Source organism: Oreochromis niloticus, linkage group LG22 (genome assembly GCF_001858045.2).
Source record: "Oreochromis niloticus isolate F11D_XX linkage group LG22, O_niloticus_UMD_NMBU, whole genome shotgun sequence".
Lineage (NCBI taxonomy): Eukaryota > Metazoa > Chordata > Actinopteri > Cichliformes > Cichlidae > Oreochromis > Oreochromis niloticus.
In genome coordinates, this window is record NC_031985.2 from 21,466,880 (window position 1) to 21,490,071 (window position 23,192).

General features: G+C 41.3%; 2 protein-coding genes across 3 annotated transcripts in view; both read left to right on the forward strand.

Annotated features, from left to right (window-relative positions):
• fam91a1 (family with sequence similarity 91 member A1) overlaps positions 1 to 16,415 on the forward strand; it is a 29,930-nt gene extending 13,515 nt beyond the window's left edge. For both annotated transcript variants that reach the window (XM_003444148.5, XM_005478546.4), the window contains exons 14-24: positions 158 to 244; positions 460 to 589; positions 3,287 to 3,435; positions 4,086 to 4,220; positions 7,034 to 7,147; positions 7,360 to 7,432; positions 12,711 to 12,857; positions 13,357 to 13,458; positions 13,668 to 13,791; positions 13,902 to 13,971; positions 15,538 to 16,415. In XM_003444148.5, coding sequence (XP_003444196.2) covers positions 158 to 244; positions 460 to 589; positions 3,287 to 3,435; positions 4,086 to 4,220; positions 7,034 to 7,147; positions 7,360 to 7,432; positions 12,711 to 12,857; positions 13,357 to 13,458; positions 13,668 to 13,791; positions 13,902 to 13,971; positions 15,538 to 15,654 — 1,248 coding nt within the window. In that variant the 3' untranslated portion in view covers positions 15,655 to 16,415. The remainder of the gene's footprint in view (positions 1 to 157; positions 245 to 459; positions 590 to 3,286; positions 3,436 to 4,085; positions 4,221 to 7,033; positions 7,148 to 7,359; positions 7,433 to 12,710; positions 12,858 to 13,356; positions 13,459 to 13,667; positions 13,792 to 13,901; positions 13,972 to 15,537) is intronic.
• Positions 16,416 to 20,277: 3,862 nt separating this feature from the next.
• Positions 20,278 to 22,540, forward strand: lratd2a (LRAT domain containing 2a). The gene has a single exon (XM_005478547.4). It carries the CDS (start codon positions 20,765 to 20,767, stop codon positions 21,587 to 21,589), a length of 825 nt encoding a protein of 274 aa, XP_005478604.1. The 5' UTR covers positions 20,278 to 20,764; the 3' UTR covers positions 21,590 to 22,540.
• Positions 22,541 to 23,192: the final 652 nt, after the last annotated feature.

Sequence of the window (23,192 nt, forward strand, 5' to 3'; positions counted from 1 at the left end):
TCTCACACAAAGTAGCAAAATCTGGAGCAATTTGGTACCTCAGACTATGTTTGTATTATTATCACTGCTGTCAATCATATAAAAAACCAAAACTTATCTTGTAAAAAAATTGGATGTTTACTGTTGATCTAATTCTTTTCTGCTGTCGTGCTATCAGAACCTCAAGAGTCACGCTGTGACCATGTTTGAAGTGGGAAAACTGTCGGATGAGACTCTCGACAGCTTCCTGGCTGAGCTGGAGAAGGTGAGACCAGAAATCAGAATTTCTTTCTCGTTTTCAGAAAATCTCTCATCAAAACCTTAGCTTAAATTGTCGTTACAATTAAACACTAAGAGGATGCTAACTTGGTGTAACAAATACACATGTATGTACAGACATCAAACACTACATGCAGACATCTGAATACAGTCACACAAACTCTGAGCTGAAACTTCTCCACTCGTTTCTGTTTCTCTCAGGTGGAGAGCACAGCAGAGGGCGAGGCTCAGCGTTACTTCGACCACGCTCTGACCCTGAAAAACACCATTCTCTTCTTGCGCTACAACAAAGAACTCACTCAGGACCAGGGACCTGATATTCCAAACATAGGTAATTATGCAGTTACACCGCCTTTATCTTCAAGTGACCACTTTGACAAGGACACGGGGTCTGTTACCAGTCACCCGTCCATCCCCAGTTTACAAGACTGGCTACCCTTCTTATAGTGTTGGTCAGATTTTAGTAAAAATTGTATATAGTGATCATCCAATGGGTCTTCATCCAGAAGTGTGCTCAAAGGCAAGGTCACTTTTGTTATTTTAAGGACAGTTACCTATGAACTGTGGTCGATCGTGAGACAAATGAGCTACTATCTATAATATATTGATTTTGTTGTTTCAGTATCATGGAGAGAAACTTGTTCAGTATCTTTGCTTTTGGGATGCATGAACTGAAACACCAAAACTCTGATTATTAGATGACCTGCTCTATCTCCTGAGCTACAGTTACATCCATATACTGTTATAATTATAGTGGTGGATGCTCATTATCATTGTGAGCCAGAATCACAGAATTCAGCCTGCTATAAATATTTGGTTTCACACAGCTTTTGTTTTTGTTTTTTTCTTTACTCTTAAATCATAATAATGGGATAGAAAGGCGAGATGACCCTAATGTGGTCATCTCAGGGATCAGGTCTCAGGCACACAGCTCTGGCTCTGATTGGCTAATCCTCTTAAACCTTCTGTTTACAAGTGTCAGCCACAAAGATGGTTTACAGGAAGAAGAGCTAAACAGCTTTTTCAGATAAAGTGAGCTGAGCTGCACTGAAGTCGGGTATAAATAAACAATGATTATTATTAATGTGAAATATTAAAGTTATGCTGTCATAATAGGGTCTAAAAACAAAAGCACTGAGCTTGAAGTAAGTATAATAAGCTCCCTTTTAATGTGACACAGTGTAACTTTTAGCTATGAAGTGCATCAGTGGTTCTGGTGGTCTGTTTTCAGCTGATCAGCAGCTCATGTTTTTATCCTGACTCTGTTATTTAAGAAAGTACTCTGAGCTGCTGTCACTGCAGTTATAGAAAATGGTAAATGTCTTCCATTCAGCGACTTGTTCTGTGATCTCAGAAAATCAATACATGATTACTTATTTTTTTTTCAACAAAGAAGAAGTTGCTGGTTGTGCTGCTTTTGGCTGGCATCTCTCACTATTGTCTCTTTTGGCCCTCACTGCTGTCTCTTAAATATGCTCACAGAAAATACTGAAGACAACGGCATACTATGTACACAGAGCAAACCTGTATTGTTCAGCTTGTGTCTCTAGAGGGAGCAGAAGAGAGTATGTCCTCCAGCATCGACAAAGCAAGTCTCTGAGTTTCTGTGTAGCTTCCATTGCGCCACCAGATGCTGTTTGTTTGGTTTGGCTGTGTGCCTCCTTTCTGATTGTCTTATCTTTGTGTGCTCCTCATGCTGCTGCTGCTCAGCTGAGGAGTGAGAGCAGTAAGAGCCTGCTGGCTGAAGCTAAACTAATCCCCCAAAGAGTCTAATGATGATTGTTAATTTGGGAAGTGAAGGAAATTTGTCAAGCCAAGAAAAAAAAAAAAAACGTTTGGTAAAGTCAGAGGAGACTTTTTTTTTTTAAATTATTGGACCAGCCATTCATAACTGTATTAGAATGAATAGAATAGAAAGTTGAAGTGTGTGTGCCATTTTCCATGTTACAGGTGTAATTAATGATGACAGTTATTATGGAGGTAAATCACTTTTTACAACAAAACACTCAGAAACAATTGATACTGTCAGAATGAACATTTGCAAATCTTGTAGATTATTAATCCCTGTTTTGTTAATTGAATATAAGTCACTTTATGCATCTTTGAAATTATTTATCTTTCACCCCTTTTTAAAATCTATTTTGGGGGATTTCTAGCCTTTTTGTTTTTTTGATCGGACAGTAGAGAGAAGGTAGTAAAGCTAGGAAAAAATATCAGAGGGAAGGCATGGCAGTAAATTGAGTTTGGGCGGATGCAAACCTGGTCCTGTGCATTGGTCTTATGGCACATGGATCGTCTGCTGACCTAGTCATAGACATCTCTTAGATTCAATAGTTTCCCCTGCAAGACACAAGGATTTTAAATCCAAGGATGCCAAAAATATCCTTTGAAAACTTAAACAAGAAAAAAAAATCTTTGTTCTGTTCAATCATCAACCACATTATTGTCTAAAGCATCCACACTTAGAAATAATTATTCAAGCCCTTTTTTTTTCAAAGGAATAGTTAACATTTTAGGACACATGATTACCAGTTTTTTCACTGAAGATTAGATAAAAAGATCCTTCAGCCTATGGTTTCTAAGGTATTCCTGGGCCAGATGAGAGATATAATCCCTCGAGCATGTTCTGAAAAACTCCAGGTCTCAGCCCAGCTGGATGCATCTGGAAAATCTCCAAAGAAGAACAGTCAGGAGGCATCCTAATCAGATGCCCTCTGCTCCATTTCCAAGCTCATCACCCTATCTATACAGCTGAGCCCAGCTACCCTACAAGGCCAACTCTTATTTTGCTCATTTATATCTGCAATTCCATTATTTTAATCACTACCCGCAGCGCATGATGACAGGGCATGGTTGGAACATAGCTCCCAGTTCATCATAACAGGCCGGTGCAGTGCAACTTTTTTGCTGTGGCTTTAAGAAATACTCTATCCTTTGAGACAACACTACAAATTTAATGCGCATAAACATTTGCATTAGCCTGTTTAGGAAGTAAGTCAGGATTTTCTCCTTTTTTTCCTCTCACTAGGTTTCCCCTTGGACATGTTGCGCTGTGAGAGCCTGCTGGGTCTAGACCAGGCCACCTGCAGCCGCGTCCTCAACAAGAACTACAAGCTGCTGGTCTCGATGGCACCGCTCAGCAACGAGATCAGACCCATCAGCAGCTGCACCCCTCAGGTATGATGCCTGGAAGGAAGGAGAGCAGAAGGGCTGCTATTTGGCATGCTGGGATGTTTGGGTACATGTTGAGTGCGTTTATGTGTGTGTGTTTGTGTTGTAGCTGACAGTTAATGAGTTTGTCCGTTTGGTTGTGTTTGCCTGCTCTTATAGTGTACACACTCATGCGCTCGGGATTGATTTGTGATTGTGTGTGTGCTCCGAGTGCTCAGCCTGCAGTTGCCCCAACAACAAGGCTACACAAAGAGAAGAGGGAAGGAAAGGAGGCGAGGCTCACCAGTAATTCCTCTGCCTGGCCACACTCCAGCTTTCTAGCTGAGCTCAGAGAGACAGAGGGAAAGAAGTTAAACTCTTGTTGTGCCATTCACGCTGCTGCTTATTCTAACACTGCTGCGATTCAGTGAAGTGGAATTTACCAAATTCTTGTCTTTGTTTTCTTCTCACGTCTCTAATAGCAGCTTCAGTTTCCCCTCAGACAGAAGAACAACACGGACGAAATTATTCTCATGCGCCTGTGTTATTTTTTTGGTTGATGTGAAGTGTGAGTTTATGCGAGGAATGAGATGGGAAAACTGCCCAGTGTGCATGCGTTAGTTCTGCTCCTGTAAACTTATGTATGAGTGCGTGTGTGTATTTGTTTCTCCTTGTAGCACATTGGCCCAGCCATCCCTGAGGTGAGCTCCATCTGGTTCAAGCTGTACCTGTATCATGTGACTGGCCAAGGCCCGCCGTCTTTGCTGCTCTCCAAAGGCTCCAGGCTCCGTAAACTGCCGGACATTTTCCAGGTTTGTCCAAACTAATGATTAATCAGGTGTGTAAGTCACAGGCGTAGAGACACGGTCTAGTCAGATTAAAAAAACAGCAGTACTGTGTTGGACCAACAGTTGGCTGGATCACATTTTCACTTATCTTTTTACAACCTACCCTCTCAAATCTTTGACCTTCAGTGAGTTGGAAGGACGGGTAATCAGCTCTTTTCTAAACAAAGACTCTCGTGGACCTTGGTCATATCTCACTGTAAACCTGCATTTTTCTCTTCAAAGGCTTCCCACTGGTCGTGGGATTTGTTTTAATAGCACTGCGATTGTGAGACAAGGACCTAATGATGACTTGATACACTAAATTCTCAGGGAAAGATGTGTAATGTCATGCAAATGGATCTATTAGACCATAGCTTGCATGCATGTATTTTTGCACCATGTAATTTAATTTGTTGGTGTTTCAATAGGTTCAGAAAACTTGCAAAATATTTTCATAGGGTCATTGTAACACTAATGACCTAGTTTTAAGGCAAAAGCTAACTAGGAGAGGTAAGAAAGTAGAAATGTTGCAGCTTCATCCATCCAGCCAGCCAGCTAGCAGGTTGACAGTCTGTTGCAGGGCTAACACTTAACATGTAATGAGAATCATGTGAAAGCATTTTTTTAATTTTTGGGAATTTCAAATTGACTGTGGAAGGACAGAGAGTTTCCATAGGAGAACCAGGTTATCTCAAGCTGGAATAACACATGGAGTAGAGGCTTGTGGGGGTAAATAAGAAAACTTTTTACGGGATTTTTGCCTTAAAACAATCTCACAGTCCTGTGAAAAACTGAGTACACTCTTACTGCTTTCACAGGTGATAAGAGGGTAAGTTGGAGCCAGGTGCTGCTAATCAAATGCACTTGATTAACTGATCATCAGCAAGTGTGAGTGTATTCATAAAAGCTGAAGTTTTGGCAGCTTGCTGGTCTGAAGCATTCTGGAGTGTGCAGTGTCACAGCCCTTTGGGGAGAGTATAGTATGTCCCAGCAAATTCCCTCGCAGGGCACAGCGTGCAAAGCTCAGAGAATTTAAAAAACCCAAGAGCTAAATCTCAGACTCTGCAGGCCGCAGTTAACATGTTAAGTGTTTATGATGGTACAGTTAGAAAATGACTAGCGAGAGAGAGAGGGGACATGGCAGCACCAAACAGGTCATACCAGCTGTCAAGCACAGTGGTGGAGAAGTTATGATCGGGGCTTGTTTTGCAGCTACAGGACGTGGGCACCCTGCAGTCACTGAATCAACCATAAACTCCTCTGTAGCAAACTATTCCAGAGTCAGATGCGAAACTGTCTGACAGCTAAAGCTTGGCTGAAATTGGGTCATGTAACAGGACAATGTTCCCAAGCGCAGCAGGAAATCTGCAACAGAATGACTGAAAAAGAAAATAATCAATGTGCTGCAATGACCCAGTCAAAGTCCAGACTTCAAGCTGATTGAAATATAGGACCTTAAGAGAGCTGTGCATAAATAAATATCCATAAATCTCAATGAGCTGAAACAACGTTGTAAAGAAGAGTCGGGCAGAATTCCTCCATAATGAAACGAGAGGCTGATGAAGTGACACAGACTGCAAAGTCTGAAGTGCTGTTTGGTGTTGAGCCCTGTGTGTGAGTCTGTTGATCAAAGGAGAGACTGGGCCAGCTTGAGATTGTCATTGAAGAGTGAAGGGTGGAGGAACTGTGCTCTTCACTGTGGAGTTGGTTGTTTGTTCGCTCTGCGTTCTAATGGCAGTGCAGGAACTTACACATTTAAACAATTTCAGTCCATAAGTCACTTATGGAGTGAAAATAATTAACCAGAGACATGAGAATAACACCTTAATTTCATCTAAAAGCTCTCTCTCAGTTTGAGAGAGCCAAACAAAATCCTTGGCATGTAAAATCAGCAGCAGGGTGGAACCTTAATTAATTTAACCAGCTAATATTGACCTAGTGGGAGGTTGACAAGATGGCATGACAGTTGAACTAGAAGAAAATCATGTTTCCTCTTATTCTTTTTTGTTTTTTGATTTTCTAAATTAAACAAAAAACTGGCAGAAATGGTTCAACTGAGATGCTGTCCTACATGTATGTCAATAGAAAATTGTAGTCAGTATAATCTTTTAATAATATAAGTTTGCATATGATAGAATACTGCATGATGACCTCTTTATAACTCAGACTGTTTTGATTCACTGTGACCCGTTATCATGCAGGGAAGGAGCAGTACCTGCTAGATAAGAGCTTAATAAGCAGTTTCACTTTGTACCAGGTAGAGGAGCCTCTCCTGGCACACGCACACACGCCACACACACACACACACATATCCGCACATGCTCACGCATCAACATTCCACTGAACAAACGTATTCACTGTTGTATTACTCTTCTTGTGTATAAATAAAGACCAGGGCAGTGGCAGAGCGCGAGTCTCGGAGCCCTCACTCCAAGTGTGGGTGCTCTGTGGCTGCCCTTGCATGCAAGTAAAACTTTGTGTTTCTCCTCTCTGATTCTCAGCTGAAGAAGTGCCTTAGAGTACATCTCTTGACAATGTAGAAACCTGTATTTACATTTACATAAACAATAAAGCTATTTTGGGGCAAAAGGAAGTGTAAAATTGCAAACCTATCTCCACTTTTACACATCTACTATCATTTATTAGAATTTATTATGATTTATAAAGCTTTATGTTAAATAAAATGTGGTTTTCTTAATATTATTTTTTCAGTGTCCAGTTTGTTGAAAGCTGCTTTGGAAAGATCTGATGATGAGTGAAGTTATGCATTGCTGAATGAACCATTTCTCTCTCTTCAGGTCTATGACAGGTTATTGATAACTTCCTGGGGTCACGACCCCGGAGTGGTCCCTACGTCCAATGTGCTGACAATGCTTAACGATGCCCTCACACACTCTGCTGTTCTCATCCAGGTAAACTCACACAGATGAGGCTGATTTTTCTACGTCGTTGTCTTAAAGCTCATTTAAGTTGAGAGGATAAAATATTGCCTTTAATACCAGATTATTTAACTTAATATTAATTTAATGATGAAATTTTTGTACGTGTTGTACCAACTCTTGCTGTGTTTGTGTATAAATGTGCACTGTTTGTAATTTAAACTACGTGTGCATGTAATCCACAGGGTCATGGTATGCATGGGCATGGAGAAACGGTGCACATCCCATTCCCTTTTGATGAGGAGGATCTGAAGGGAGGTAAGAAGCTGTCTGTGCATAAACTATTGTTTTGATATAGCAACTTTCAAATGAAGAATAGCCTGTTTTACTTAGTCAGACAAAATGTTAAAAAAGTGACATTTTCTTGGCTCAAAATGGACCTTTGGAGACTGACTTTGCACAGAGGCGCTACTGTCCCACATGCTGAATCTGTGTTGTCTTATTTTACAGAAATCAAAGCATTTTATTTTTATTTTTGATTTAAAGATGTCTGTGTTTGTATAAATCAACCTAGTTTAAAAAACACTGCTAAACATTGGCGAACCATAAGTGTACCTATGCAGACAAAGCTGTGGCTGTCAAAGAATGAGAGGTGAGAGTGAAATAACAGGAGAAAAGGGTTTTTCTCATAAGAAAATATGAAACCATGAATTTGCTTCACGATAGTATTCTTGACACGGTACTATTCTCTCCAGAAACGGAAAACTCAAACCCACAGATTGGAGATTAGGAGGCCTCGCAGACTCTGTATTTGATTTCCTATGGCTATTCATGGCGCAGAATAGAACCCCATCCTACAATTCAGCATATTTCAATAGGATATAAACATTTCAAAAATAGATTTTAACACAATAAAAACCTCAGATATGAGGCCATTTTAAGTTTTTATTGATGTTGTGAAATATGGCTTTTTCCATCTGCTCATTTTTTGTGCTCCTAATCTGGCCGTGGGTTCACGTGTTCCAAAGGAAGAGGAAATGTACAAAGTCTTCAGTTTGCTTTTGGTGGACTCAGTGACTCATAGCCAGAAAACCTGTGGTGTAAGATGCATAGAGGGAATCTGGATCAGATATCAGAACCACCCTGAAAGGCTACTTTTAAATGTAAAGGATGGTCTCTCTACTACTGATGTCCTCTTTAAAGGTGACTCTGAATGTAGCTTAAAAGGGCTGCCATTGAACATTAAATGATTACATAAAAATAAAACGTATTCACGTCTTTCTAGTTGCGTGTTTGCATTTCCTAACATTACAGAGAGATTAGGTAAAGTGTAGCAATGTGTCCTTGATTGTTTGATTGATTGATTTATTGATTAGCATTCAAATATCTCAGTGAATACAGAATAAAGATTACCACAAAGCAAGAAAGCACGAGACAAGGCTAATCAAAAGGTATTGGCTGAAGCATTTGCTTATTACGCCAACCCTTTTAACAAAAGATCTTTTTGCATGCAGCTCCTGTACACAGGGCTCGAAGCAACGAATAAAACAAAGCAAAGCAAAAACAAACAAACAAACAAACAAACAAACAAACAAACAAACAAAACAAAACAAAACAAAAAAACATTCCACCTTAGATAAGTAACTACATCAAAGCAAAACAATCAAGAGTTTCAGTATTATTATTTTTGCTCTTTTCATTCTTGATTTATATATTTTTCTAATACTCTATTTTTAAACATGTTTTTAAACAAGGAAAATGAACTACACCGTTTTAAATCACTGTCATAACTATTCCACAGGTTAACTCCTCTAACAGAAACACATCTCTGCTTTATGTTTGTCCTTATCTTGTTTTTTTTAAAGAAATCTGTTCCCCTTAAGTCATATTGACTCTCTCTGACTTTAAACAGCTTCTGAATACTGCGGCAAAGCAAGTTATTTTGTGCTTTATACATTATCTGTGCCATTTTATATTCAACTAAATCATAAAATTTCAGGGTATTCAGATTAATAAACAAAATGTTAGTGGTTCTATATAGTTTGATTGATGTATAATTCTTATAGCTCTTTTTTGTAACTTGAAAATAGGAAGAGTTATTTGTTTTATATGCATTACCCCATATCTCCAGACAATAAGTCATATATGGAAGCAACAGAAAACAGTAAAGTGTGTATAATGATTTCTTGTTCAGGACATGCTTTGTTTTGTAGAGAATAGCAATGTTTTTTGACATTTTTGTTTTCACATGGTTTATATGAGACTTCCAACTCAGCTTATCATCAATTATCACTCCAAGAAATTTATTTTCGTACACTCTTTCAATTTCAATTCCATTAACCCTGATTTTAGATACATTTTTCATTTGTCTAGTGCCAAAAATAATCAATTTTGTTTTCTTTATATTTAACGATAACTTATTTATATCAAACCAGTTTTTTAATATATTTAACTCCTTTTCCACTGTAGTCAGAAGCTGTTCTAGGTTTTTACCTGAGCAATACAGAGTGGTATCATCAGCGAACAATACACATTTTAACAATTTGGAAACACTACTTATGTCATTTATATATAATATGAATAATTTAGGGCCCAGCACAGAGCCCTGAGGAACACCACAAGTTACCTTCAACTGCTTAGATTTTACACAATTGATTTCAACATATTGACATCTGTCATCCAGGTAACTTTTCATCCACTTGTATGCTATCCCTCTTATGCCATATCTCTCTAGTTTATTCATTAATATAGAATGATCAATTGTATCAAACGCCTTTTTTAAGTCTATAAAAACACCAACGGTATATTCCTTATTATCTATTGCATTAGATATCCCTTCTACAAGTTCCATCACTGCCATCGAAGTGGACCTTTTCGCTCTAAAGCCATATTGGTTATCACTTAGGAGATTATGCTTCTCAATATATTTATCAAGTCTATTAACAAATAACTTTTCTAAAATTTTTGAGAACTGTGGGAGTAGTGATATTGGCCTGTAATTGGTAAACTGACATCTCTCTCCGTTTTTATGGATTGGAATAACTTTTGCTATTTTCATTTGTGAGGGAAACACACCAGTTCGAAAGGACAGATTACAAATGTATGCGAAAGGTTGCACTATATATTCTATAATACTTTTAATTAATATCATGTCAATACCAAAACAGTCAGTGGACTTTTTATTTTTAAATGTTTTCACAATGTTAATTATTTCTCTATGAGTTACAGCACCAATAAACATGGAGGACACAGTCCTTGGTTTACAGCCTTAAATTGCTAACTGATAATACTGTTATACTGTATTATACACTAATGATATATCAGCATTGGTATACTTCGCATCAGAGAGGCGAAGGGGGACTATAGGAGGAGGATTGAGGACCATCTGGAGAGTAACACCAGCCGGCAGGTGTGGCAAGGCATCCAGCATCTAACCAACTATAAGATCAATCTCGGAGCTGCGGAAGGTGACCTGGCGCTGGTGGAGGAGCTGAATATCTTCTTCGCCCGCTTTGAGACCATGGCACCGGTGGTATTGGAGCCACAGCAGCAACACGCCGCCCACAGCAGCACCACCCTCATCCTGGAAGAGCACGAGGTGAGGCGCATGCTGCAAGCTGTTAACTCGATGAAGGCGGCGGGTCCTGACGGTGTGCCAGGTAGAATATTGAGGGATTGCGCAGAACAGCTGGCTGGGATCTTCACCAGGATCTTCAACAAATCCCTCGCACAGGCGACTGTCCCTCTCTGCCTGAAGTCCTCCACCATAGTCCCCTTGCCTAAAAAGCCCCACATCACTGGCCTGAATGACTACAGACCGGTGGCACTCACCCCAGTGGTAATGAAATGCTTTGAGAAGCTGGTCCGCAGACACATCACAGCAGCACTGCCCCGCAGCCTGGACCCACACCAGTTTGCCTACAGAGCAAACCGGTCCACGGAAGACGCTGTAGCCACAGCACTCCATGCTGCCATAACACACCTGGAAGAGCATGGGAGCTACGTGCGGATGCTCTTCGTGGATTACTGCTCAGCTTTTAACACCATCCTCCCACACAAACTGGGGGCCAAGCTACAAGACCTGGGGCTTCCATACAGCACCTGCACGTGGATCTATAGCTTCCTCTCGGGCCGTAGACAGAGAGTCAGAGTTGGCCATCACACATCCTCAGCCCTGAGTCTCAGCACTGGCTCACCCCAGGGCTGTGTTCTCAGTCCACTGCTCTACTCTCTCTACACACACGACTGCACTCCTCGCCACCACAGCAACATCTTTGTGAAATTCGCAGACGACACCACTGTGGTGTGGCTCATTTCCAAGGGTGACGAGTCTATGTACAGAGACGAGGTGGAGCAGCTGACGTCATGGTGTAAGGCCAATAACCTCCTCCTCAACACTTCAAAAACCAAAGAACTCATAATAGACTTCAGAAGGAAAAAGGCAGAGATCCAACCACTATTCATTAATGGGGACTGCGTAGAGAGGGTGGCAAGTTTCCGCTTCCTGGGAGTCAATATAGAGGAGAACCTTTCCTGGAGTGTGAACACCTCCGAGCTGCATAAAAAGGCCCAACAGAGACTGTACTTCCTGAGAATTCTCAGGAGGAATAACATCACACAAAGACTGCTGGTGTCCTTCTACAGAGCCACCATTGAGAGTGTTCTAACCTACTGCATTTGCATATGGTACACTAGCTGCACAGGAGCTCAGAGGAAAGCACTACGAGGGATCATTAACACTGCCCAAAAGATCACTGGCTGCCCTCTCACCACACTGGAAGTTCTACACAACATCCACTGTCTTAAAAAGGCCCAAAACATCATTAAAGACACCTCACATCCTGGTCACTCCCTGTTTGAACTGTTGCCCTCAGGCAGACGGTACAGGGCAATCAGTGTAAGGACCAATAGACTCAAACACAGCTTTTATCCAACCGCAATAACACACCTGAATACTGCAAAATAATGTCCATCACGCCACTCTTGTGTTAATCCATTCGCTGTCTGAGGCATGTATGTGGGAATGTATGTGAATGTTTACTGATATGTCTTATTAGTATTTTAAGTATTTTGTTTATTTTATTTATTATTTTGTTTATTTTATTTATTGAAATTTTATTGTTTTATTTATTTTCTGATATTGTTAGGGATGACGCAATGATCGGGGACCTTTCTTAATTTCGTTGTACCGGTGACAATGACAATAAAGTTTCTGATTCTGATTCTGATTCTGATTTCACTGGCAGGGTGTGCATAAATGACAAGCATACCTTCAAACTGTGATCTTTTCTCTGCTGACTCAAACATTCACTGTTTTCAGCTTTGAGGGTTTTAACTCATCAAACACTGTTAGGTTTTGAATCCTGTAAAATCCCTCTCTTTGTGCATTTGCTTAAAAGTACCATTTAAGTCTCATCCTCCTAATGTGCTTACTGAACAAATGTAACAGAACAAATGAATAAACACAGTCCATAACAGCCTCATGCAGCGGATAAATTGTGGCCGTATCTTTGCATCGTGTCATTTTGAGTATGAGCTTTGCCCCTTTTGGTGTTTAACATGATCCCACTCTATGTGTTGTGTGCCTTTTGTGCAGAGTTCTCCTACTCCAACATGTGTGTGCACAAGGCACTGCAGAAGCTGAAGGAGCATGTGGATCTGGAGCACCAGTGTGGCTACATCACCATGCTCAACTCCAACAACAGGCACCGCCGCAGGCCCAGCGACAGCACTGAGTGCAGAGGTAACGAGAGCTCGCACGTGCACTTTTTTTTAATGCTGTGCATGTGAGGGCGCTGGATGGAAAGCATGCTGGGTTGAACTAGCAGTGGTGCCCTTACCTGCGATGGCCATAATAGCACTAATGGTGCAGATTGGATAAATATCGCTCATAGTCCAGTTTAATTATGCTGTTTGTCTGCAGAATTGTTTCTTTTATTGTGATTGCCTTTGCTAATGCATACGGATCGAACACTTTTAGCCTTTACCTTCAGATCAGCTGATTGAATCTTGATGTAAATGATTACAAATCTCATTTAACGCGCCAAGTTAAAGATACAACACTGCAGGTCTGATTTTTAACAGATTAAATTTCAATGTAAATCCAGCAAATGGCAAGAAGTGATTTTAAAAAAGCTTCTCAGTTGAAGGCCCTACAGGCTTTAATCTAGCTCTTACCATTTACCCACAAACAACACTCAAAAGCCTTAACTGTGACTTAGATTTTATTACTTCTCTTCCAGGAGACACCCATCTAGGTGGAGGCTTGGACACTAATGGCAGCACTGAGTCCTTTGAGCTTGTGACAGAGGAGAACAACGGTGAAGGCAAAGGAAAGACGGACAGTAAGTGTGTGTTATTTTTAATTAGAATATCTCCAGTAGTATTTAATCAGATGTTTGTTAGTTGAAAGTGTTTGGGAAGATTCTAAGAGCTAAAGCTAAAGTGTGACAGAGGCCTTCATGCTAAATTCAAAACCAAAATGCTCTTGTCAGTGTCTTCTGTTGTAATTTGTGTCCATCTCTCCCTTGACAATCTCTTTTTCCCCCCTCAGCCCTTTCATCTGAAGACGAGTGGGTCCCTCTTGAACTGTGCTTTGGCATGCCCCTCTTCAGCTCTGAGCTCAACCGCAAAGTGTGTCGAAAGATTGCTTCACACAAGCTCTGCAGCAACGAGAGGTAAAAACCAAAATCAGGCAGCATCCTCTAAAGCTTAACTTTTATATAAAAACTTTGACAGGAGTGTTGACGTGTGTTGATGCTCGACTAAAGATTTGTTGTTGTTTCAGCCTTCAAGAGCTACTCCACTCGAGCCGAAAACTGTCACTCAAGGTGTTGAGCTTCGTTCAGTCATTCCAGGTAAAATCCCTTTGCTGTTTCTTCGGGTGTCCACTTAAGAAATCCTGCTCAAAAGTAAAAGTCTTGCCCAGTGAAAAGAGCAAATATCAGGTTGGCAATAATTTATCCATTTATTTTGATAAACTGTTTAAACCGATTCCGATCGCCACAGTTTGTATCTATAAAGCGTCCCAGACTGATATTCCATTCAAATGTCCAGTCAAGACACGAGCCACGTGGTCCTTATGAGACAGAAATAAATATTATAGTTGTAACAGTAAAATACAATGTGGTAAAAATATAAATATGTCGTTTTAGCATAATTAATGTTAATACTTAAGCATTGTTTGAGAAAATATTTTAAAATTCATTTTCAATTTATTTATATATCGTCAATTCAGAACAGTCTCCTCAAGTTGCTTTAAATTGTGTGGTAAGACCCTACAACATTAAACCCCAAACAATCAGGTGATTCCCTGTAGGCAGTACTTGGCAGAAGTAGAAAGGAAGAACTCTCTTTAACAGGAAGAGACCTCCAGCATAACCAAGCTCAGGGAGTGGCAACCATCTTCTGTGATTGGTTGGAGGGTCAGAGGGGAAAGAAAAGGGAAAGAGCAGAGCTTAGAGACGAGGACAAAACAAACACTATAAAAGAGGAGATAAAAGTTAATGACATATAAAAATGGCATACAGATGCATAGGGAGTGAAAAAAGGTGAGTGAAGAAGAAACTGAATGCAGACTGACTGCAGTGTAACTAAGGAAGGGTTCAGTTCTGTGCATAATTAACAACTGTTATTACTTTTAACCTCAGTACTTTACAGTGATTCTTATTCACCACTTTAAACACACGTTCACACTCTTCATGAACACTGTTGTTCACTTGCCCAGCTGACCCACAGCTAGTTTAAGGAAAAACCTTCAAACAGACCTGTTGTGCTGATTTCATTCACATTTTAATAACAATCTCTATTTATTTCTATTTGGCCTTGATATGGCCCCTTAGTCTCATTAAGGCATCTTTCTTCTGATTGGTTGCCCTTAGATGACTATATTAATGGTATCTGTTCTCTTTGTTTTAAGCAGTCTGTAAGCTGTGCTTTCAACCCTCTCCAATTACTTACACATGCGCTGACCTCATTAATTGAAGCTTTTGCCAAGTGTAATAGGAGCATCCAACATCATAACAGTACATATGTGACAGAAAATAAGGAACTGCATAATGGGTCCACTTTAAGTTGGTGTTTATTTAATTTTAGTGATCAATTAAAGACATGAACATTACAATGCAAAACAGGAAGTGGAGCTGTGTGAACATTTAGTGCAAGAAAGAAAGAAAAGACACATATTGGAGACAAAGGAAAAAATAAGTGAAGTAATCAGAGCTGAATCAGGGTGTTGCAGCACGAAGGTAACATGATTAAGCGAAAGGACATGGCAGCAGTATTTACTGGTTGAAATGGCGGGCTGTTTCATGAATCACACAGGAACCCTTCTGCCGGCTTTTTTCCTCCTATAAAAATATATCCCTGCCCTTCATATCGCTGCCTGGTGTTCTGATCTGTCACCTTTGACCCCGTGTTGGCAGGATGGCAGCCAGCCCTCTGACCTGGACAGCGGCGTGTCCAACCCTCTCAGCCAGCCCCCGCCAGAGTCCGGTGTCCCCTGCCCGCCCTCAACCTCTTCTTCAAGGACGGGCAGCTGAAGGAATGGAGCGGGCGCGCCCCTCCTCCTCTAGACATCTCAGCCCTGCAGAAAGACCAACTGACATAAAGCATCAGCAAAACTTCCAGATTTAGGAACGAGGAAACAACGTCCCAACGACGGGGGCTAATGTCTTTTCGCAGCGTCACGTCTCACTGAGGAAATTCCTGTTCGTGGTTCTAGCCCTGCATCTTTAAATCCAGTCACAAGGAAACTCCCTCATTCGTAAGCCCCGCCTTCTTGTCCATCAGTATCCAGTCATGGGATAATTGGCCCCGTCAGCACTTTGTCATTCACCTACTGTATGAGGAATCATCGACACTAGTACCAACCCTCTTTGCTGTCCTCCCTCCCTCCCCTCTGTGATTCCTCGTATTCGTAGCAAGGCAGTGTTATCTGTTGGAGTGGTGCTATTATCACACTATATCACAGCGATGCAGGTAAACATCATTTAACCTGGAAGACCATCTAACTGGAAACAAATGCGCTGTTTTCCCACTGACTCCACCCCACCCCCACCCCTTCAGTCGATGGATGTTTTGTGACCCTTGAGAGCAGAGTGTAAAATGGTTAATATTGCATAGATGTTCTAAAAAAAAAAAAAAAAAAAAAAAAGACCTATAAAATAAACATTGAAGTGTTGAACAGACTTCTTCAGGAATCATTTGACAATATGCATATTCTAGGACCAATTCTTTGGACTTTAACCAGGTTGATAAGACCCCGCTGCCTCCCTGTATTGTCTCATGTTAAGTGATCTAATGCATGATAATATTGCACAAAAAAATCTTTCCTCTTTACTTGTAATCAATATTTGGGCATTTCATTGCTGTCAATCTTATGTGTAACATCATTTAATTTTTTTTTTTTTTTTAAATGTTGGCTCATTAGTAGTGTGCACGTGATTTTAGAGCTCACCATAAGGAAAGTGTCATTCAAGGCATCTGAGAAACTGCAGTTTTTTTTAATCCATTAGAGAACACCAAAGACCTTATTTCTTTGTAATGATTTATTTTCTTTTTACTCCTCTCTCTGTTCTTTTATTTTGGTGTTGCCTTATTATTTTCACCCAATCAAAAACTACCAGGTCTGGGATCATATCTCCTGATTTTTTTATTTCCTTTTTTGGGGGGTTGTTTTTTTAAAATCTCACAAGTTTCTTTTTTTTTTTTTTAAATTGTTAATATGCATTTAATGTAGTGTGTCTAAATAATAAAAATTACCAACATCGGATCAAAAAAATCTGCCAGCCATCATCAAGAATTTGACAAAATTAACCAAGCGAACCAAACTGAAAAGAATGGGAACAGTTAGCTCTGCATGTTTGACCCAGGGCTGTTGCCACTGTCGCTTGCCAGCTAGCTCTCTCTGTCTCTCTGTGGATCAGCTTTTGTGCAGTGCACTCTTGGCCAGCCTTGCTCACTCTCCAGGGGATTCTGTTTACACCATGTTTTGAAAAAAAAAAATGGGGTTTGTAGTCTAGAGAGAAGGCAACTTTGTTGTGAAGGCTGTTGCAGACCCAGGGGATGGAAATGCTAATGCTTTGCCCAGCATCTCAGAGATGTGATGGCCCAAAAAGTGTCTGAAGCCTATCGTGAATTTTTTCAGTGTTGCTCTGAGAATATAGAGTACTTTTTTTTATTGCGTTTAAAATGGAAACCCAGTTTGTTGAGCTCTCTCTCCCTCCATTTTTTTTTTATTTTGAAGGAATCTACATTCTGTTTTTGACCCACTTGTGGTAGTTTCTGATAACGTGATGCTAAAATAGGGGAAAAAACGACTGTCACAAGGACCTTTTGAAGCATGATGACTGTGTAGAAACCATTGTGAGTATGTTGCCTGAGTATTGTACACCTCACAGGTGTGTTTTAATACACGCCTACCTTTCACAGTAAGAGTCTCCTCCCAGTCCTGCCTGTTTGTTATCTACTTGCAGTTACTCAGTCGTCCCAGATACACCCCCCCATCCCCTTCCTCCCTTAGATATACATCCACTGCAGTGTTTAAAATGCTAGTTTTATATGTCAGCAGGTATTTTAGGAACTCTTTGTTGTAGCTTGTTTAATGGGACTGTGGCTATTTGACAGATTTAAACATGATCTTGTAATTACATTGGTTACAAAAAAAGAAGAAGAAAGTGACATTCCTTCACCATGCCCTTCCTTCATCCTTTTCTCCATCTTGCCTCATCTCCGGTTACATACTATTACAGATAAATATGTAAAAAGTATATGAAAATATAAATAAATATGTAATAAGATCAAACTCTCTCCTCCCCCCCTCTCCATTAAAATATCCTGCAGTGGTGTATTTTATTTCTCGTACACTTTTGAAGGTTTTGAATCACTGATTCCACCGCCCACACCCTCTGACTTGTGGCCAATCACATTACACCATAGTAGGCCATTAGATGTTTTCCAAGCCAGGTGGAACAGATGGTGTGCAAGACGCAGTGGTCCGGATGCTCTGTCCATCTGCCTCAAGTATACACATATTCAACTATCCTCATAGATTTTAACGGACACTGAGCTGAAAAACGCATTGTTGAATACCTGCTTGTGCAGCCTTTGAAAAAGCTATGAAAAGCCTGCAATTTTGGGGGGGGATGGGGGGAGATTAAGGTGTCAGTCTGAGGCTGGCTGTGTCCCCATCGGACAGGTGGAGCCCTGTCTAATTGAGTGTGTCTCCCAGGCCTCCCTGCTCCAGTAATTTCCCAGCACCACAAATTACAGAGTGTTACCAGGGGGCACCGGGGGCGTAAACTGGGTCATGCCACCGGAGGATAAGAAGCACCAAGAACCGGTCAAATAGGCTGCATGTCACCACTCTAACAGTCTATTTCTTTCCCAACACCTTCAGCCTGCGTTGATATAAAACCTCATCCTCTGTAAAGGTGTAATACATCTGTTGAATTCATTCTGCACGTTATTTTAGACTCCTATCATATGCAGTGTCAGACTGAGACTGCTGCAGGGCGTCAGAGTGAAATAAGAGGAAAGTAAAACGCGCACACACAGCCACACACAAAAGCCCTGAAAAAAATTGTGCTTATTCACATAATGAGCACAAACTTGAGCCGAAGTGGATGAAACGCTTGTGAATGGTGAAATTACACCAGCCTCTTACACGCAGCAGTCTGCTGCTTTGTCATTTTTACGTCATTTCAAGAGAAATCAGAAGTAGATGATCTTTGAATCAAGCTGCATCAGTATCAAGTCAAACAATGACACACATGCACACCCTCATACTCCAGTAGAGCATCGGGAGCATCTGGGGGCCACAAATGTCACAAGTCTACAAACTCTTGTGCCTGATTAGATTAATTATATTCGTTCAACTAGAAAAAAATGTACTGATGTAATGCTAAAAGTGGAATTACAGTTACATACAGTGCTGTATCCATATCTGGAGTGCTAACGATCAGTGGCACTGTTGTGACCTGAAAATCTGCATTACAGATGCACTTTGTGACCCTGCCACAGTCTTACTAACCTGGGAAAACATTCGTCCTGGATTACTCGGTGGTTACGGGGAAATAACTTAATGTGATCCTCTGCAGCTCTACGAAAGCTCAGTCTCTTAATTAACCTGATAGTCTGGATGAGTGCTGCCCAAAGGTCTCCTTGCTAATCTGTTGAGTCCTTAAATGAGGCCTTTCTACCTGCTTAAACTGCAGAAATCTGTAATAGGTGACTCTGCATTTGTAGTCACCAAGGACAGAATGGCACATAAAACTATACTGGGGTCACACTCAGGGTCATTCACCCTGCAAAGTTTGTGTCTCTCTCTCGTCTTCATAATGTAACATTTGTTTCCTTTAAACTGCAAGCGTGCTCGCAGCCCTCAGCACCTGTCCTGTTCCTCAAGCCGTTTCACATACAGGTGTTTTCACACAGAGGTTGCTGCAACAGCAGCAGCAGTGTGTGCCATTTCGGGGAGCATATTCCTTTCGACGGAGGGATACAGTGGTGAGAAAATAGTCCATAACCGAGCACCTCCAGGCATTCTACGAGCCAGTACAAACATAATGGAAATATTATGGTCCCTCCAGGAGATAGCAGGCAAAGTACTTGGCAACTTCAGCTCATTCAAGGACAGACAGGTGGTCAAAACTGTAAAAATATCTCCAGATGTTAGACCCCCGCCCCCACACCGCTGTCCCCTTATAGGACAGTGGTAATTTGTACCAAGGCATCAGTCACTTATCTATAGATTCATCATTCCAGGATCTAGTTTGATTGACTAACTGATTTGCTTTCATTCCAATACACACCACTAATCAAAGAACATCACAAACACTTACATACATGTTAAGACCATGACACTGTGCCTGCAGTAATTACTAGAGCACTAAAAAGTAATCATAAAGACCATAAAATTAGTCTGTTTGTTCTCACAAATATACATATATCCTCAGTTCCAAAACTATATTTACAATTAAAATAACCAACTGGCTCAAAGTAGATCCACCTGACTGCAAACAACTAACTGAATAAAATGTTTGTGTATTTTGTTTTACAGTTTAATGAGTCAGTCTGAGCATGAACTGAGAATCCGAGTGAACAAAACGGCTCATTAGAGAGCAGGAGCGGATATTAAAGATGCGGTGGTGAAAATTACGCGCACTTCCGCTTTAAAAGCGGCGCTGCGTGTAGCTGGAGAGAGTCCCTGCTGATGCCGAGTCACCCGGTGGCACGCTGCTCAGTTCCTGAGCTGCTTATATCTACGTGTGTAGGCAAACACGTCGCTCTGTCGTTGTGTCTGTGGAGGATTTTGCTTTCATCGTTTCTTTTGCGACAGAGGGCGGACGTAACTTTACGCAGGGAAACAGGAGGTGAGGCTACACCTGAGGGATATTTGTCCTCGCCGAATCTGTAAGCAGTTTGCCTTTTCCCTCCCAACTCCACTTGTTGATGGGGCACCGAGTGGTTATCGGCGCATTCGGTAAACGGAGTTACTCTTATGCGTAATTTGGACAAAACCCTGTCTGAGGGCAGGGAGAACGAAGTTTTTTTAGCCTTTTTGTGGCAGATGGTTGGGATGTTTGGCGACCGGTAACAGCCTTCGGCATCAGATCACATTACACAAGCCGCTACCAGGTGAGCAGCGGCATGGGGAACCAGATGGACAGGCTGTCACATTTAAGTTACGCAGAAGTTCCCACAGTGGACCCCAACGGCGTGGACGCCGAGGACGGTCCGCGGATCGGCGTCTCTTACATATTTTCCAACGACGACGACGAGCTGGAGGACGGCTGCGCGGTAGACGGCTCCGATAAAGACCCGAATCAGGAAGAGAAACAGTACGACCAGCGCGACGAGGTGGAATGCGCCGTCTACAACAGAGACGAATGCATTTACGAGAAGAGCGCAAAGTCGGTGAACCTGGAAGTTTACTCCCCAGAGAATCTGCTAAACAAATGCAAACCAGGTGATCTGGTGGAGTTTGTGGCTACGGGTCAGTACCCGCACTGGGCGGTGTATGTGGGAGACTTCCAGGTGGTGCACCTGCACAGAGCCGAGGTAAAGAACAGCTTTCTGACCGATGCGAGTCAAGGGAGGAGATGTCGGATTGTTAACGAGCTGTACAAATTCAAAGCGCTGGGTCCGGACATGGTGGTGCAGAACGCGATGGAGCAGGTGGGATTAAAGGACCGCGAGCTGAGCTGGAGAAACTCTGAGTGTTTTGCAGCCTGGTGCAGGTTCGGCAAGAGGGAGTTCAAAATGGGTGGGGAGATACGCATAGGCAAGCAGCCCTACAGGTTGAAAATATTAATGACGGGCAAACAGCCGCACGTGCTGGAGTTTCAGAGTTTGGAGGACATGATCATGGAGAAGAGGAGGAACGATCACCTGGGCAGGACAGCCGTGCTTCGGGAGCTGGCCGCTCATTACAGCAGGATGGAGGAGATCAAAAGCGAGCCGGGAGCTGAATGATGTCCGCTTTTTTTCGTGCTCTTCAAAATAGGCTAATTGCTTTGCAACTTAAGTGTAGAGTAGCCTTTACCGAACACAATCTGTTACACTGTCCTCCTTCAGCCTGTAGCAAACATCCATATCTTTGTTTTCTGTTAAAGCACAGATGTCATAATTCCTACCTAAATATTGTAAGTCCAGCTGTGGATTTTTGGTCCATCATTTTCTATTAGTTACATTGATGCTACTGCCTTAACGCCACAATCTTCAACATCCTATGTTGCCATATGGCCTTAGCAAATATGAATTCAGCTATCTGAGATAAATTGAATAGCCTGATTTGCACCCCCTCCCAAAAGCCTCTCCAATCACAGAATGTATAGTTTTATAAAAAGCTTTACGCATCTGACTTAAACTGTCATGACTCTGTAAGTAGAGCAGATTTTTTTTTTTTTCTCTATTTATAGTGTGTCTTGTTACTTGATCCTTGTGTGGTTCAACTTCATCTCATTTCACCCAGACAGCAGTGTCAGAGCTCCTTGCTGAATACAAGCAGTGTTCATTCTGCCCTTAAGGGTAATCCTCACTCCAGCACATCTGAAGAAAATGTTGTGGAGCTTGTCTTTGTTATCTGTACCCAAAGCTTAAGTAAACCATGAATCATTGTCTCTTTTTGAAATGAGTCTTGTTGTCTGTGCTCTAATGTTTGATTATTAGAGTAAGAGAAACACAATATGGATTCAGTGCATCATTGCGTATGATACATTTTCTTAATTGTTGGTTTGTCAAAGTTTTGCCATTCCCCAACAGATGTCATTGCTAAAGGTGCGTACCATAGACTGTCCATAAAAGATGGATGTAGATGCTGGGTCTCAAAAGTAAAGTCCATGTAGAAGTGCCTGAAACTTGTATTTTTTAAAAATGGCCAGCAGGGGGTGATTACTCTGGATCATAGACAGTATTAAAAAACAAACATGGATGCACACACCCCGATGACTCCCACTGGTTAATGAGGTCCTGCTGTGAAGCATGGAGAAGAGTTTTGTCATCAACACCTTTGTGTTCTGAAGGTTGATGTTAAGAGTGAGGGACAGGTCTGACTGTGAAATTGCACACTTATTGGCTAATCACTTGTCAATTACAAGTCATTAACCAATGAGCATATTCTGGCTAATCCTCTCTTCTTATTCTCAGAATCACCAGAGGTATAAGATAAAGGAAGTTGTACACAGCCAGGCTTTCTTTACCTTAGCTGGTTTGACTAAATCTGTGGTTCTTACCTTTCTCTCTTAAGTTAGGCTTTCGGTTTCAGGCTGTGAAACTGTGATCACATAAAAAGGGGAATGCAACACTGCTGCAAAACATACAGGAAGCTAAAGCCACATCAATCTAGCGATCTAGCCCACACAGTGGAAATATATGTTTAAAATGAAGCTGATTATTTTTATCAGTGCTGCATGATAAAAATATGACAGGATACCACCTGTGCAACAAGTGCAGTTTTAAAATTTCCTCGCTACTACACGCACGCTACTATACGCAAGCTACTACAGTAAGTGGTATTACAACAAAGGCGAAGAGATTGGAAATGACAGCAACTCAGCCACAAGTGGTAGTTAATGTA

What these genes read in the sequence shown, in the direction of transcription:
- lratd2a (XM_005478547.4), top strand. Translation starts at nt 20,765, where the DNA reads ATGGGGAACCAGATGGACAGGCTGTCACATTTAAGTTACGCAGAAGTT.